At 46.9% G+C, this 14252-nt stretch overlaps 1 protein-coding gene across 3 annotated transcripts in view; it reads right to left on the reverse strand.

Moving 5' to 3' along the window:
• The window catches only part of SEPTIN9 (septin 9), a 127623-nt gene that overhangs the window by 97857 nt on the left and 15514 nt on the right, over positions 1-14252 (reverse strand). For 2 of the 3 annotated variants that reach the window (XM_030461708.1, XM_030461706.1), the window contains exon 2: positions 7401-7457. The exons of the other annotated variant lie outside the window; for it this stretch is intronic. In XM_030461708.1, coding sequence (XP_030317568.1) covers positions 7401-7457 — 57 coding nt within the window. The remainder of the gene's footprint in view (positions 1-7400; positions 7458-14252) is intronic. 3 annotated transcript variants of the gene reach the window in all.

The following is a 14252-nucleotide window of genomic DNA, read 5'->3' on the forward strand; positions in this document are numbered from 1 at the left end:
CAGGCGGGTTTTGAATGTCTCCAGTGAAGGAGACTCCACGACCCCCCTGGGCAGCCTGTTCCAGGGCTCTGTCACCCTTACAGGAAAAAAATTTTTCCGGATATTCAACTTGAACCTCCTGTGCTCCAATTTACACCCATTACCCCTTGTCCTATCACTGGTCACCACTGAGAAGAGCCTAACTCCATCTCCCTGACACTCACCCCTTACATATTTGAAAACATTGATGAGGCCACCCCTCAGTCTCCTTTTCTCCAAACTAAAGAGACCCAGCTCCCTCAGCCTTTCCTCATAAGGGAGATGTTCCACTCCCTTCATCATCTTAGTAGCTCTGCGCTGGACTCTTTCAAGCACTTCCCTGTCCTTCTTGAACTGAGGGGCCCAGAACTGGACACAATACTCCAGGTGTGGCCTCACCAATGCAGAATAGAGGGGGAGGAGAACCTCTCTTGACCTACTAACCACACCCTTTCTAATGCACCCCAGGATGCCATTGGCCTTCTTGGCCACAAGGGCACATTGCTGGCTCATGGTCATCCTCTTGTCTACCAGGACCCCCAGGTCTCTTTCACCTACACTGCTCTCCAGCAGGTCAGCCCCCAACCTATACTTGGACATTGTGTTGTTCTTCCCCAAATGCAAAACTCTACACTTCCCCTTGTTGAACTTCATCATGTTTCTCCCTGCCCAACTCTCCAGCCTGTCTAAGTCTCTCTGAATGGCAGCACGGCCTTCCGGTGTGTCAGCCACTCCTCCTAGCTTAGTGGATTTTACTGCATTGCTGTAGTGCCACCCAGCAGAGAGGTCCTGGCTTGGGGTGGTGCAGCCAGAGGACACCCCCAGAGGCTTGCCTTGCTTTAAGTCCCTATTGCTGAAGAAGGGCCAATCCATTGAGGGAGTGAAGATAATCCAGAACTGGGCAGATGACCCTATTTTGATTTAGTGGCAGAATCATCCAGGCCTGACACTTCTCTGAACATCATAACATGCTTTCAACCAGAAATTTCATAATAAAATTTATACTTCTAGAAATAAAAAATTTACCCCAAGGAAAGGCTGCTTTATCAGGTCAGTCAGGAATGCCTCTTGCTTCTGCTGCTTTGCTTGGACCACACATTGCTTTTTTTTCACCAAAATCTGACAGAGAGACTGCATGACCTGCAGGCCATCCCTGAACATCCCCAGAGCTTTATCCACTAGCCCAGCTGCACAGTAGCCTCAAAGGCAAATCATCTCTGCAACCAAGGGCATGAAAGGCTGCACTCACATCTCTTTTGCAGTCATAGACACAAGACAAATATAGCAAGGAGTAAATTGGTGCTCTCTGCCTAAGGTACAATTAGGGGGTTTTGGTAAACACAAGGCATTGCTGGATGTGCTGGACTTGGAGGCTCAGAAGATGCCTGTGGTGGGCAGCCAGGGCTCAGGAATTTGCCTCTGCCCACGTGATGAGGGACACCAGATTTTGAGGGGAAGAGGGAAAGTTGAGCAGCCACAGTCTGCTCTGCCAACATGCCCGAGAACAATTTGCAAACTGACATTTCAGCAACAAAAAATGAAGAAAATAAACACCAGGGAGAGATGCACATATTCAGCTGAGAGAACTGTGGCCACACACAACTGCTTAGGTGAGCAGCCCTGGGTGAGCTGGCACATCCTTACCAGGCTTGGACACACCAGCCCTCCTTTCTCCTTTGGTTTCTTTATCCCTTTCCTAAGGGGACAGGTACAGCACACACACATTTCCATAGCTGTCCTGTTGACACCTTGCCTGCTGAAGTGTGTCCTTTCATTCTCCAACCCCAGGAGGGCTCCTTTCCTCAGGGGAACCCTGCAGAACTCATCACCTCTCAGCAACAAATCACATTCCAGTGAGGAACAGGACTATCTAAAAACATGATCAGGAGCCAAAATCTCCAAACATTACAGAGCATTAAATCCTTTGTCATTCCTGAAATACTGATTTATATTTCACTGCCTCTGGTTTCTTTTTTTATTTTTTTTTCTGCTTATTGGGACCAAAAGAGACTATACATGAGACTGGAAATGAATCATGGGTATTCTACAGAAACAGGACAAGCCAGTGCTCAGTGCATCCCCTCGGGAGCTAACAGGCCCATGGCACCTATCATTATTCCTTAATTTTCTAGCTGTGCTCACAAGTGCCTCTCTCACTATAAGTACTGCACATTTCCTCCTGAAGCACGTGGGAGCCCCACAAGACCTTCCCAGGCAGCTTGGAGCCCACGTGTCTGTGTTATACAAGCACCATCCTCATGTGTCTGTGCAGGAACCCAAGCATCTGAATGAAGAGCAGTCAGTTCATGTCAGCTTCTTGCTACCTGGAGTTGGGATTTCCTGCAGAGCTGCAGCCATGGACTTGTTGGGATGCTGCAGAAGGGACTCTCCAGGCTGCCTGGTGACCAAGCTTCACCCCAGTGACCAAGCTTCACCCTTTGCTACTTTGCCCTTGTGATGAGAAAGACAATGAGATGAGAACGACGAGAAAGACCCAGAGGAGATGTCAAATGAGGGTTTGTCAGGAGGGAGCCCCAGGAGACTGAGCAGGGCATGTGCCTGAGGATGCTGTTTGGCACGGAGATCCCTGCAGCTGGAGTGGCCAGTGTGGAGCTTGGAACAAAGGGGAACAGAGGCTGCTCAAAGCCATTCATGACCTCATCTAAGGATACATCCAAAGCAATGAGGCTGCAACCACAGGTCTCTTGTTAACCCTTCTGCTGCCCCACCAAAGTGAAAGGCACAGTTTGGGCTGTAACACCACACTGCAAAGAGCTGATGTACAGCTTCCAGCTGGCCCAAAGTGCTGAACTCCCACCCTGCACCCCAGTTTGGCAACAGGAAGCTAAAACAAGATGAAGTAAAGGTTAGGGCAATCTGAAGGTCTGGACAAAAGTTCCCAAACTCAGTTTGCTCAGGCAGCATGACTGTGCTGTGTGTGTGGTGGGTAGCTGTGTCTGAGCTGCAGTAGATGTGCAACAGTTCTGGCAGCACGGCCCTGGGGGAAAAACTTGAAGACCTAATATTTTTTTACAGTGGTCTGAATTAGCTTATGTAATGGTAATCATGTGCTCTCAACTAGGGAGCCCCAGGCTCTTTTGGTTATTTTTATCTCTTTTGTTTATTTCCACTGTTCTGATTAACCTGCAGTCTCACATAAAGCAATGTCTGAAGTTTTACTCCTGCAGACTCCAGGTGTAAAGGGAAAAGATGGTCCTCAGGGCAAGTTACTAACTCAAGAGATGGAAACACTAAGATCTATTGCCATTATCTACTTTTAACTCGCTGAATGAATGTGGAGCATCCCAAATTAGTGAACCCTGCTGAAATCAGATGCTGCAGTATGATGCCAATTTAAGCCATGCCCACAGCTGTGTTTCAGCTTTTGCACCCACCCAGCCACACATCTTTCCATTTCAGTGCCTATGGGGAAGAATCCTTGGATTCATGGGCAATGCAAAAAGCACAGCTTTCACCTTCCCTGCTGCTCTATTTACCTCTATGATGAGATGGGAATATTAATAACTATTAAAGGGAAAATGCAAGGCTTAATTAGGGATAAGGAAAATAAAACAAGAACTTATCTGTACATGTCTTGTCAAAATTTTAACTTAGGACTATATTCTCTCCACTTCTATTAAATCCCAGCTACCAGCTCCTGCAGAGACATCCTGGGTGTGCTGGGCAGCATGGCAGGGCAGTGTCATCCTGGTCAATGAGGTCCTAGAGTTCATACCCTAATCAAAAGCTCACAGGCTCACACTACAACCAACACCTTGGACCCATCTTACTTGTCCTACGTCTCCAGCCCACACCTGTCCACCTGCTGGGATTTCTGGGCTCCTCTGTCTGCCCCCATCAGCCTAAAGGGTGGACAAGGGGCTGTAGCTGGCACAAACACCAAACAGCCTGGCACGGGCCTCTCTCTGCTTTATACCCAAGAGAAATATTTACACAGCGTGAGACAAACTGCCCTGACAAGGATTTGATGACATCAGTGAGTGCTCCTTTCTAATGCAACCCAGACCACTGGTCTTGAGCTCCATGTCTCTCAAAATTATGCCCTAGGCTTCCAAAAAGCACCGAGACAAGTTGTGGTTGACCCTCAGCCAAGTGCTGATGGTGCAGAAGTGGGGCCGCTCGCGCCCTGTCTTTTTTGGATGGAAAAGCTGTGCCTGCCCTGGACTGCAGCTGGCCCTGGCAGCCTGCCCCTGCTCCAGGCAGCCCTGCAGCCAGACAAAAGCTGAAACAGGAAAGCTGAGGCACCTGCTCCCCACCCAACCCCTTTGGGACCCCTCAGGAACAAAGCACCTGACCCACAGATAGCACCAATGCAGGAGCAGTTCTGCATCCTCCCCACTGCTTTCACCTCCACAGAAAAAACCCTGCAGTTTTAGCTAAACCAGGACACTCTACCTTTTTCTGGACCCTCCTACCTTACCCCTGCCCGGGAAGTTCCTTCCTCTTAGCAAAAACTGAATTGTAGGTTGGAAAGAAATCAAAGTGCAGAGCACAGCTGGCTGCCTGAGATGAATATGAAGCTGATTTCTTCCAGTCCAACTGCTCTGGGGCTGTTTTCTGGCTGGCTGGGGAACACATCTCTGCTCCAGATGGCAAATGTCAGCAAATATTTCTCACTTTTAAATTCATCAGGTACAGCTGAAGGAAAATGAAGTGGGAATAAACTTCCCTGACGTGCAGAGTTCTTAAGTCTGCAAAAATATTACCCTAAGCTGCTCACACCAAGCAAGGGTGGCACCTTAGGGGCCAAAATTCTGAATTCTGGTTCTTCCCACTCATCTCTAACTACATCTTGAATAGACTGTCCAAACCACTCACAAAACTCAACCTTATGGGCATGGTCCCATGTTCTAATTGATGGGGGACAGTGCCAAGCCCTGGTCATCTTCCTTGCTTACCTGGAACTATGCAACAGGCCTCACAAAACAAAATCCTGCAGCTCCAAAGCCCTGGAATTGCTGCTCACTGAGCAATGCTGAATGCCAGTGCTGTACAAACACTTCAAGGGGACAAGAAAAATTATGAGCCACAGATTAAGGTTTCCAAGAGAGGTCAATATCAAATCTCCAGGTTCATGCCATCACTGCATGCCCCAAGGCAATAGGTGGGGTGCAAATGACTGTAGCTATCTAGATCCTAGGAGCTGGTGGCTACAGAACTCCATGTCATCTCCTGCTCCATATTCTGGGTGGCAAAAAACCCAAAGAAACCCCCTCCCTTCAATGCATCACTTAGAACCACTGTTCAGTCATCCCAACACCAATTCATCTTCTGCAGGGATAAAAGCTTCTGGATACAAGGCCAGATGTGCAGAGAGGAAAAACTGGACCCAAAACAAGGGGAAATTGAGCTGCAGTTATATGGAGTCATAAATATTTACTGCAATGTAAACTGGAGCACTGAGCTGCTCGTTTGGTTTTCACTTGAAAAAAAAATTACAATTTAAAAGGTTTCTCACCAGAAAAGTGGAAAGTATATAATTAGAGTCTAAAGAAAACAAGATTGAACAAATGCACTGTGTCTTTCAATTTAGATGTAGTTACCTTTGGAGCTCTACCAATTCCCCTTTCTGTCTTCCGAGGTACTGTATGGAAAGAAGCACTGCCAGGGCTGAGACTGCAACTTTGTTTTTGCACATACAGAAGATAAACATCCACTTCAGCTCCGAAACTGCAGCTGCTGTGCTGGTGGCCGACTTCTGAACCATCAGCTTGAAAAGGTTGCTCAGGACTGAGCAGTCACTGCTGCAAACCTTTAGCAGCCAGATCAAAACTGGGACTTAACCACTCAACACATTTTTCCTACCATTAGACATCAATTTGGGGTGCAGGGGCCCACGCTGACCCTGTTTACATCCTCCCAGCCACACATCACAGCATTAGGGTTGGAGATGGTGACACTGCATGGCTGTGAAGCTCCAGAGTCACCAGGACAGCATCACTGGGTAACTACATCCCCTGGCACCCTGGTCCATGAGGTGAATACCTGTCCCTCTGCTTGTCACTGGTGGGTGGGGATGGCCAAGCAGGCAGCTCCCAGCTCCCAGGGCATTTAAGCAGATGCTGAAGAGGATGTTTGTGACTCAATCCCCTTTCCACATCTGCTGATGCCTTGATACAGCAAAATGCTGAAGTCACCACTCCAGGAAGGCATCCCGAGGGTGGCTTTCTCTTCCCACCCACGCAGAGGGAAAAGCTGAAATCAACTGTTTTGATAAATCCATCTGGGAGCTGAGACAGGATATGAGGGCTGAGAAGATGAATTGAAAGAGCAAATTGAGCCCCAAGGGAGCAACTGTGAGTGACAGAGAGACCAAGAGGATGGGAGTAAATGACAGCCCTGAATCAAGTGTAGCAAGAGCAGGGTGTCGAGGAAGCCAGGAGGGTTCTGGCAGGGACAGGCTGACTGCAGCAGGGACAACTCTTAACATCCTGGAGAAAAGAAGGAGGCAATGCCAAAGGGAGGTTGCACATCTCAGAGAAACAAATGTGACAGAAGATTTCAGTTGCAACAAAGCACCTGCTAAGTTGAACTTCTGATATATAAGGACCTGATGCCTCCCACAGGGGTCTGGACCTTTGGAGCAGGACAGGGGGGCAGACAGGCCCAGCAGAAAGGGCATGCAAAAGGAAAAGACCAGAACTGGGCTGCCTTTGTGGAATCTTCTGCTTGCAGGGGATAATTTGGTTGATGCAGTTAAGCACCAGACTTGTTTCTATCCCTGGCCAGTCCCAACCAGTGCCACACACACACACGTGTGGAACACACAGACTCAGACACTTGCAAACACCAGGGCTTCTGTTACTGCTTTCCTGAAGCTGGAAAACAACTTTTTCAAGAAAGAAACCCTCCCACCTGCTTCCTTCTGAATCAGAAACAGCTTCCAAAACAGTAAGCTGCAATTAGGAGTGCAAATTTAGTCGCAAGCATATATAATCCATAAATCTCCATATCCAATAAAAAATAATAGCTAAGGAGAGTACCAAAGAGCTGCTAATTACTAAAGCTATATTTCAACCTCAGGCCATTCCTGCTTTCTGTTACGCTGTGTCAGACCCCTTGAATTGAGATGAGGCTTTCTAATTATTCTCACTGGCTCCATTATTCAGTAAGTAATTAATCTTTTCTTTTATATTGCTCTCTCTTTTCACTTTTTTTGATATATATATATATATACACTGCTTTTTTAAATAGACTGCTCTCTGCAGTGATCAGCAGTCAGCTTGGCCTTCCAAACCATGGCCAGCGAACAGCAGGCAAGAGATGCAACTTCCAAGAGTTACCTCTTACATTCTCTCCTTTTATTTTATTTTTTTTTATTGGATGAGGAAGTTACAAAGTGAGAAATTCATGCAGCTTACTTGGACTTATCTGGTCACTGGGTCTCCGAAGTCTCCCACTGGAGGTCTGTGTGATTCCTAAAGCAAGAAGAAGGTTTGAATGGGCCAAGGGAGTTGATGGGAATAAAATCTACATATTCAGAGCAATCTGATTCACATGTGCTGCATTGGAGAAAGAAACAAGGACAACTCAAGCCCCTCTACACCATAAATGATTTTGAAAGACAAAACCCTAACACACCCATCTCCTTCATTCCCACACAGTGTCAGAAAGTAATCAGTAACTCCCAGGCCCCTGCCCACCTCTGAGCTCAGACTCCAGGCAGGACAGAACCTTCTGGCTGTGGCAGCATTTCTAATCCATCCATTTAGCTCCTCTGTCATCCTACCTGCTGCCTACTTGTAAAGTGGTGACTGCCACAACACTCATTTCCCAGGCATGCTGAACAACCCAAAAGTCACCATACCAAATCCTTGGTTAAAACCCAGCCATATGCAGAAACCATATGCTGACGAGTGCCTCAGTTTCTCTTTTCTTGGCACAAAAAAAGTGGACTCAATAAATGCATTGAACCACCTCCTGTGGGATCCTATGCTCTGAAGCTACCCCAAATGTTGTGATTTCCCAATAAAGGGATTCCTGGAGGCTCTGGCATCTCAGTCTCTGGTGGGTCCTGGTGAAGAGCAGCAGTTTCACGATGGTGTCCCCCCCCTCAGATACCAAATGCTGGAGCCATCAAGCTCTAGAACAGAGCCCCAGGAGCTCCTCAGCTCAATACAAACCTTGCCTGAGCACACCAAACTTTTGAATCAGGATTTCTGCCCTGCAAATAGGTAAGAAGCTCCCCAGTTTTTCTAGTGATGTTTTTTTAATTCTATTTCTTAAACTATCTTCTCCCTATCTACCAGATTTGTTGTAAAATAAGCACAGGGGTTAAAACAGCATAAATGTGATCTGTGACATTGCCACAACCTTAGAAAGCCTTGTCAGCTGGAAAAGTGCAGGCTATTAAAGAAAAAAGAAAAAAAATGTATAAATTGCAGGAAAACTTTTATACCACTGAGCCTTGGGATGGAAGGAGAGGCAAAAAAAAAAAACAAAACTGCCTGGAAAAGCAACATGGAAAAAGTATGTCACTCTCAGAAGCCTCAGCTTTTATATATATATATATATATGCGCATATGTATGTGCACTTTCTCTCTCCCTTTCCTTTTCTAACATAAAAAGCCTCTGTGCCTTCCACCTTCCGTGGCTGAACCACAGGGCCAGGCCCTGGGCAGCAGCACAAGGAGAGCCCCTGCCCAGCACCACCCGGAGCCATCCCCGGCCAGTGCCATCCCCAGGAGCACTGCCAGCCCAGGGCCCAAAATAGAGCTGGGACTGTCCACCCCCACACAGGAGCACCCAAAGCTGTCCTCTTGGGAGCTTTGTCTGCATTGCAACAAGGCAGGGCACAGAACACACAGCACTCAGCCTGAATTTTCTATCCCTGACAGAGAGAGAAGGGAGGAAGTGTCCAGGAGCTTGTGCCCTAGAACCAGCACGGTCCATTTTAAAACATTCTTTCTTCTGTTAAACCCAATCCCTGATTTTTTTTGCTGAATTCTTTTTTCTTCCCTTCTAAATGTCTATTTTCTTCTTTGGATGCTACCGAGAATAAAAAGGCAAATTTCCTCTGCTCAGCTGAGTTTTAAATGGAATTTTTTTTCAGGAGAGCTGCAGGAGCACTCGAGCCCTGGCTCTGCTCCTGGCAGAGAACCCACACCTCTGCCTGGGCTGCGTGGGGGCAAGGTGCAGGGTGGAAATGTGGCTTTCATAATTGCTCAAAAAACAGAGAAGAATGTCCCGTTATGGGTGGCACCCTGAAGAACAGATATGCAGCCATGCTGAGCTGGTTAAACACAGCCTTTTATGTTCAAAGCTTTCATTCAGTCTGCGGCAAAGCAGGACGGAAGCAGAGCAAGGAGCTTACAAGCTTGGACAGGATTGCACTTAGGAAACAGGCTTTATCCCCTTTAGCAACCACTCCAGTGGAAAAATACACACAGGGCTCTGAGCATACAACATGGCAGAGCCATCAGAGCATCCAGGCTCTGGCTGAGCTTCTACCTTTTATGCAACGTTTCTGAGAATTTGCTTTACTGCCCTGTCTCCTAGGTTTTCTCTGGGGATCTGTAATTACTATTCACACCCTTTTTAAAAATCACTAAATCCAAAGCTGGACAAGTTGAATCGATTTGCTCTGTACTGCAGACAGCTTTAGAAGGAAGTATTTCTGACAGCTTTTGCTTCAGCCCCTGTTAACAACATTAATAATACATAATTACACTGTTAATCCCCTGTCAACAGAAGGGAAAATAAGGAGCAAACACGGAATTTCTACAGGCTCGCCAACACCTTTACAGTGAACCTGGAAAGAGGGGGCAGCTCTACAGATTCAGAACAGAACCCAAGCCAGACTTGCTCTTGGTGATGCCCACTGCCCCTCCATCAAGAGATGATCCTGTCCTGGAAAGCAAATAAACAGCAGGGAAAGCTGCCAGCCTGGCAAGAGAGAAGATGCATTAAAATAATTTTTTAAAAAAGTAATAAGAGAAAGCAACAACTAAAAATATTGTGTTCTGAGCAGACTGCCAGGGAGCCAGCAACATGAGCAGGACCAGAGAGCATCAGCGTGCTGAGCACCATTGGGGGTTACCTCTATTTATAGCATGGAAGCAGCAGGCTGAGTCCCCGGGTGGGGCTGCAAAATAAAAATCAAAGGTTTACCCCAGCCACAGCATCCATAAGTCTTCCCTCTTAACATAGTTCAAACGCCCTCAGGCCACGCCATACATTTATTGTAGCACACTGGAATAAGAAGCAGAAGGAAGTGCACTTTATTGAGCTGAAATGAGGAATGCTTCCCCACGTCCCCAGCAGAATTACTTCAAAATGGAAGAATCCAACAGTTAAAAATCAGTCAATCCAAGAACAGTTCATCCAACCCAGCGGATGTGCCGCAGCAGGACAAACTTACGACATTTGCAGAGCTTGGCCTCACCTTGGCTCACTGGCTGAGCAATATTTTTTCATGTTTTATAATCAACGACTAATTCTCTCCAGATCCCCAGGCTGGGACCATATGGCACAGCAGAAAGGCAGCAGCAGCACCAAAGGACATTGGGCTTCACCAGGGTCTCCGGGGCTGCTGGAGCCAAGAATCACTCCAGCTGGGTTGGGTTAGTGTGAGCAAGACCTCAGTCAGGCTCGTGTTTAAATCACTCCCTCCAGACAACATTGGACCAAAAGTTCTACTATTTCGTGCTTCTTGCAGCTGCTGATGCAACACACCATGGATGGGAAGAGTTCCAGGAATGAAACAGAAGCATTCTCTAGATACTTGCCCCAGTACAGAGGATGGTGCAGGGCAGCAGGGAGATGGAATCCAGAGTGTCTGGAGAACCCATCTTTTCTATGGTGTGGCTTTTCAAGTTCTCTTTGGCAAATCTGAATCTAGTGGCCCCAGGGAACCACTGGAGGTGTTCAATGCAGTCAACATGTATGTTCTCCAAAAGGGAGAGACACCCCAAACTTTGGGTATGCACACAGCAATAAGCCAGGCCACTTCAGATTTATCTTCTCCCCCCAGCAAGTGATCCATGCCACTGCATTCATACCATGTACAAATCAAAGGAAGAAATGAGCAATTTCCATTACCATGAGAAACCACAGGGTAAAGACAAACAATGGAAGATGTAACCCAGGAACTTGCTTTCTCTACACAGTCCAGTAAAAACAAAAAACAAACAAACAAAAGAACGCAAACCAAACAAAGGTCCTGTTAGAAAGGGATGGGCCAAACCCATCAGGAGACATCCCACACTGTGCTGGAGTCAGCAAAGCAGCATCAGCTCAGCTGAGCACTGAGTGTGACCCTTGCTTCTGTTAAATGTTTTTTCCAGTGGGTCAGAGCTCAGTTTCCTTCTTCACCCAGCATGAAGGCAGCAGGGTGTGTAGACAGCACTGGAGACTGGATGTCTTCATCCAAGATCAGTTTCCTCCTATGGACATATCCATATTCCTGGCTCCTCAGAGCTATCTCCTGGGGTGCTCAGGTCTGGGCCAGGCCATAGAGCCTTCCCTGGACTCTACCAGCTTTGGCACTGGGGTGGTAGGAGAAATTCCAGCAGAATGACACTCCAGAGGTGTCAACAGCTCCTACAGAACACCAGTGTTTTTAGAGCTGGCTTCCTCAGGGGCAGGATCTGCACCAGCCTGCATATTATAGAGGTCTCTACTTTGCTTCCCTGATCCATCCTGCCCTTTGCCACCTCCCCAGGCCATCCCTGCTCTCTGCAAGGGAGGATGCATGATGACAGCAAGGACAGCACCTCATTTGTCCTGGAGCAGCTGCAGGGCTGCAGAGGTAACAGTGCAGACTGCTGGGACACTTTTCCACTCCGTGTCAGGGTGTGTATACCCATCACAGTTAGGACCATCTGCTCAGGACCATACAGGGTGTGACATTTCTCTCCTTTTACCTATTTCACAGGTATTATATGGACAGTGAGCAAGAGAATTCCCTTCAGCAGTTGGATTTCATCCTGCATCACATAGAGAAGTTCTAAAATCTCCTTAGATGAAATGGCTGGAGGAGACTTCATCAGTAACAAGGCCTGGAGCCACAGGGTACATCCACCACCTCAGTGGCTTCTCCAGCATCCCAGGACAGCTGCTGGACACTGAGCTGCAAAGTTTTAATGCTGCCCTTAGAGGTGGAGTCCTGCACACAGAGCTGTGGGTGACAGCTGGGGACAGGGGAGCTGAGGACTGCAAGGGAGAAATGTGTTTGCAGAGTAGCAAAGGAAGAAGAATCTGTTGCTTCAAGCAGGAGCACAATGAAAAACACAATTACAACTTCACTTCCATTAACTTAAAATCCACTTGCAACATTAACCTCAAAAGGAATATGCTTTTTTTTTTTTTTTTTTTTTTTAAGAGGGAAAAATTCATGTTCATTTTCAGCGCTAATCAGAACCATGCACTGAATAATAAAAGCCACTTTTCCAGATTCTGGGTAATAGAGACTCTTTACAAAGAAGCTGAGCACAGCTAGAAAAAAACCCTCAGCCCATGTGCATGGTTTCATTTTGGATCAAATATCTCTGGCAGGAAACTGAGCTTTCACTGGGATGGAGGGATGCCAATGGAACGGAGGGGCAGAGTTCCAAAGGGGCAGTGATTGCTGCCTCGGGAGGGGAGCACAACCTTCTCCAACAAATGTCCACCACATGGGTGCACCAACAAGCTGCATGTGTGTAGGTCAAAGCCTAAGTGCAGACCCTAGAGCCTGCAACACCACAAATCTTTTCAGCATCAGGCTGGGTCCTGACAACACTGCTCATCAGCACAGTACCAGTAACTCAAGTGGAGCCAGGAGTTCAGACACAGAAAGAACCCAGCCTGAGGTTGAATTACAGATAACCCTCAAGAAAACCACAGGAAAACTGGCATTAGGGAGGTGCAAATATTCCTACCACAATGTTTTACTTCTGGCAAGTGCCAAACACATTCTGACACTAAAAATATATCCCAAAAGCTTGTGCTAACAATAAGAGGCAACAATAATTAAGCCTCAATTTTTCCAACATTAAAAAGGTTTCCTCCAGCCCAGCATTGCCCTGCCCAGAGCTCCTGGCCACAGCAAAAGGCAAGGTTAGATAGAAAGATCAACCTTGAACGTGGTGGTAGAAGACAACAAGGAACCCAGCACTTTAATATTGGCTCTAAATTCAGGCTCTGATTCAAGCTTTTAACTCAAATTAAACTGCAGTAGTTCTCAGGAAATCACTTCATGCATCCATAGAGCTCAAAGACAGAAAATTGCCTCGACTGACCTGCAAAACCCACACCACAAATTTTTACCCAGTCATCCTGAATTCAAGCTTGTGCTTAAACCAAGCCTTGGCTTTTCAGATACATTCAACCTCGGTGTCAAGATTAAAACATTACAGTGACCCCAAGTGCTTTGCCAAGAGGCTCAGTAGCAAAAATGCCCTTCAACCAGCACAGAGCTGGTGGCTTCTCCCCATGCTTTTATTCTGAGGTGAGCAAACTCAATCCTTAGATTTCCACTTGATCGAAACAGCAAGATCATTTCACCACTTTGTGTGATCTCCTGTTCTTTACTGCCCACAAATCCCTCGCAGCTGATAGTCATTCATAGATACACTGGACAAGCATGAAAGCACAAAACAAAATTAGCAGAAGCAGTTTTTCATATGAGAAGGCATCTTAGTCATCATCTGCAATCCTTCTGCTGAGAGGGTTTCAGTCATCTGGCCAGGCAGCAGAGGGGATGCCCCAGCAGCACACTGCCACACCAGATGACTTCTACAAATGCATATTTATAATGCAAGTATCCACACAGATTGGAAGGGATTGGAAAAACAGGCCCTTTGTCCATGCTGTCAGTTTAGGTGGTTTATGTGTTTCTTTTACTTAGCAGCAGGAGGGAAGGGAAAAGTATTTATAAAGGAAAATTGTTCTTGTGAAACTCTACTGATTGGAAATGGGGCTGATAGCTACTGTCAGGTCTAAAATCACTTGCAGTTGACTGCTGAAGCTGATGGGACAAGAGAGATCTTGTCTTTCTAGGTTTACCCTGTCTTCACCACATATCATCATTTGCTCACAATTCTTGGCTTCTGAAATCCAAGGGAGAAGCAGCAGCAGGACCTGCAATCTACAAATACAAATCTACATCTCAAAGCTTTTTCACTAACTGAGGGGTTTTGCAAGGGTCCATCACAGAGCTCATGATACCATCATGACAGCAGCTTGGAGCTGGGCCTCTGTGTTTCTGCAGATTTGTCACATCCCAGCAGAGG

Source organism: Calypte anna, chromosome 18 (assembly GCF_003957555.1).
Source record: "Calypte anna isolate BGI_N300 chromosome 18, bCalAnn1_v1.p, whole genome shotgun sequence".
Taxonomy (NCBI): Eukaryota; Metazoa; Chordata; class Aves; order Apodiformes; family Trochilidae; genus Calypte; species Calypte anna.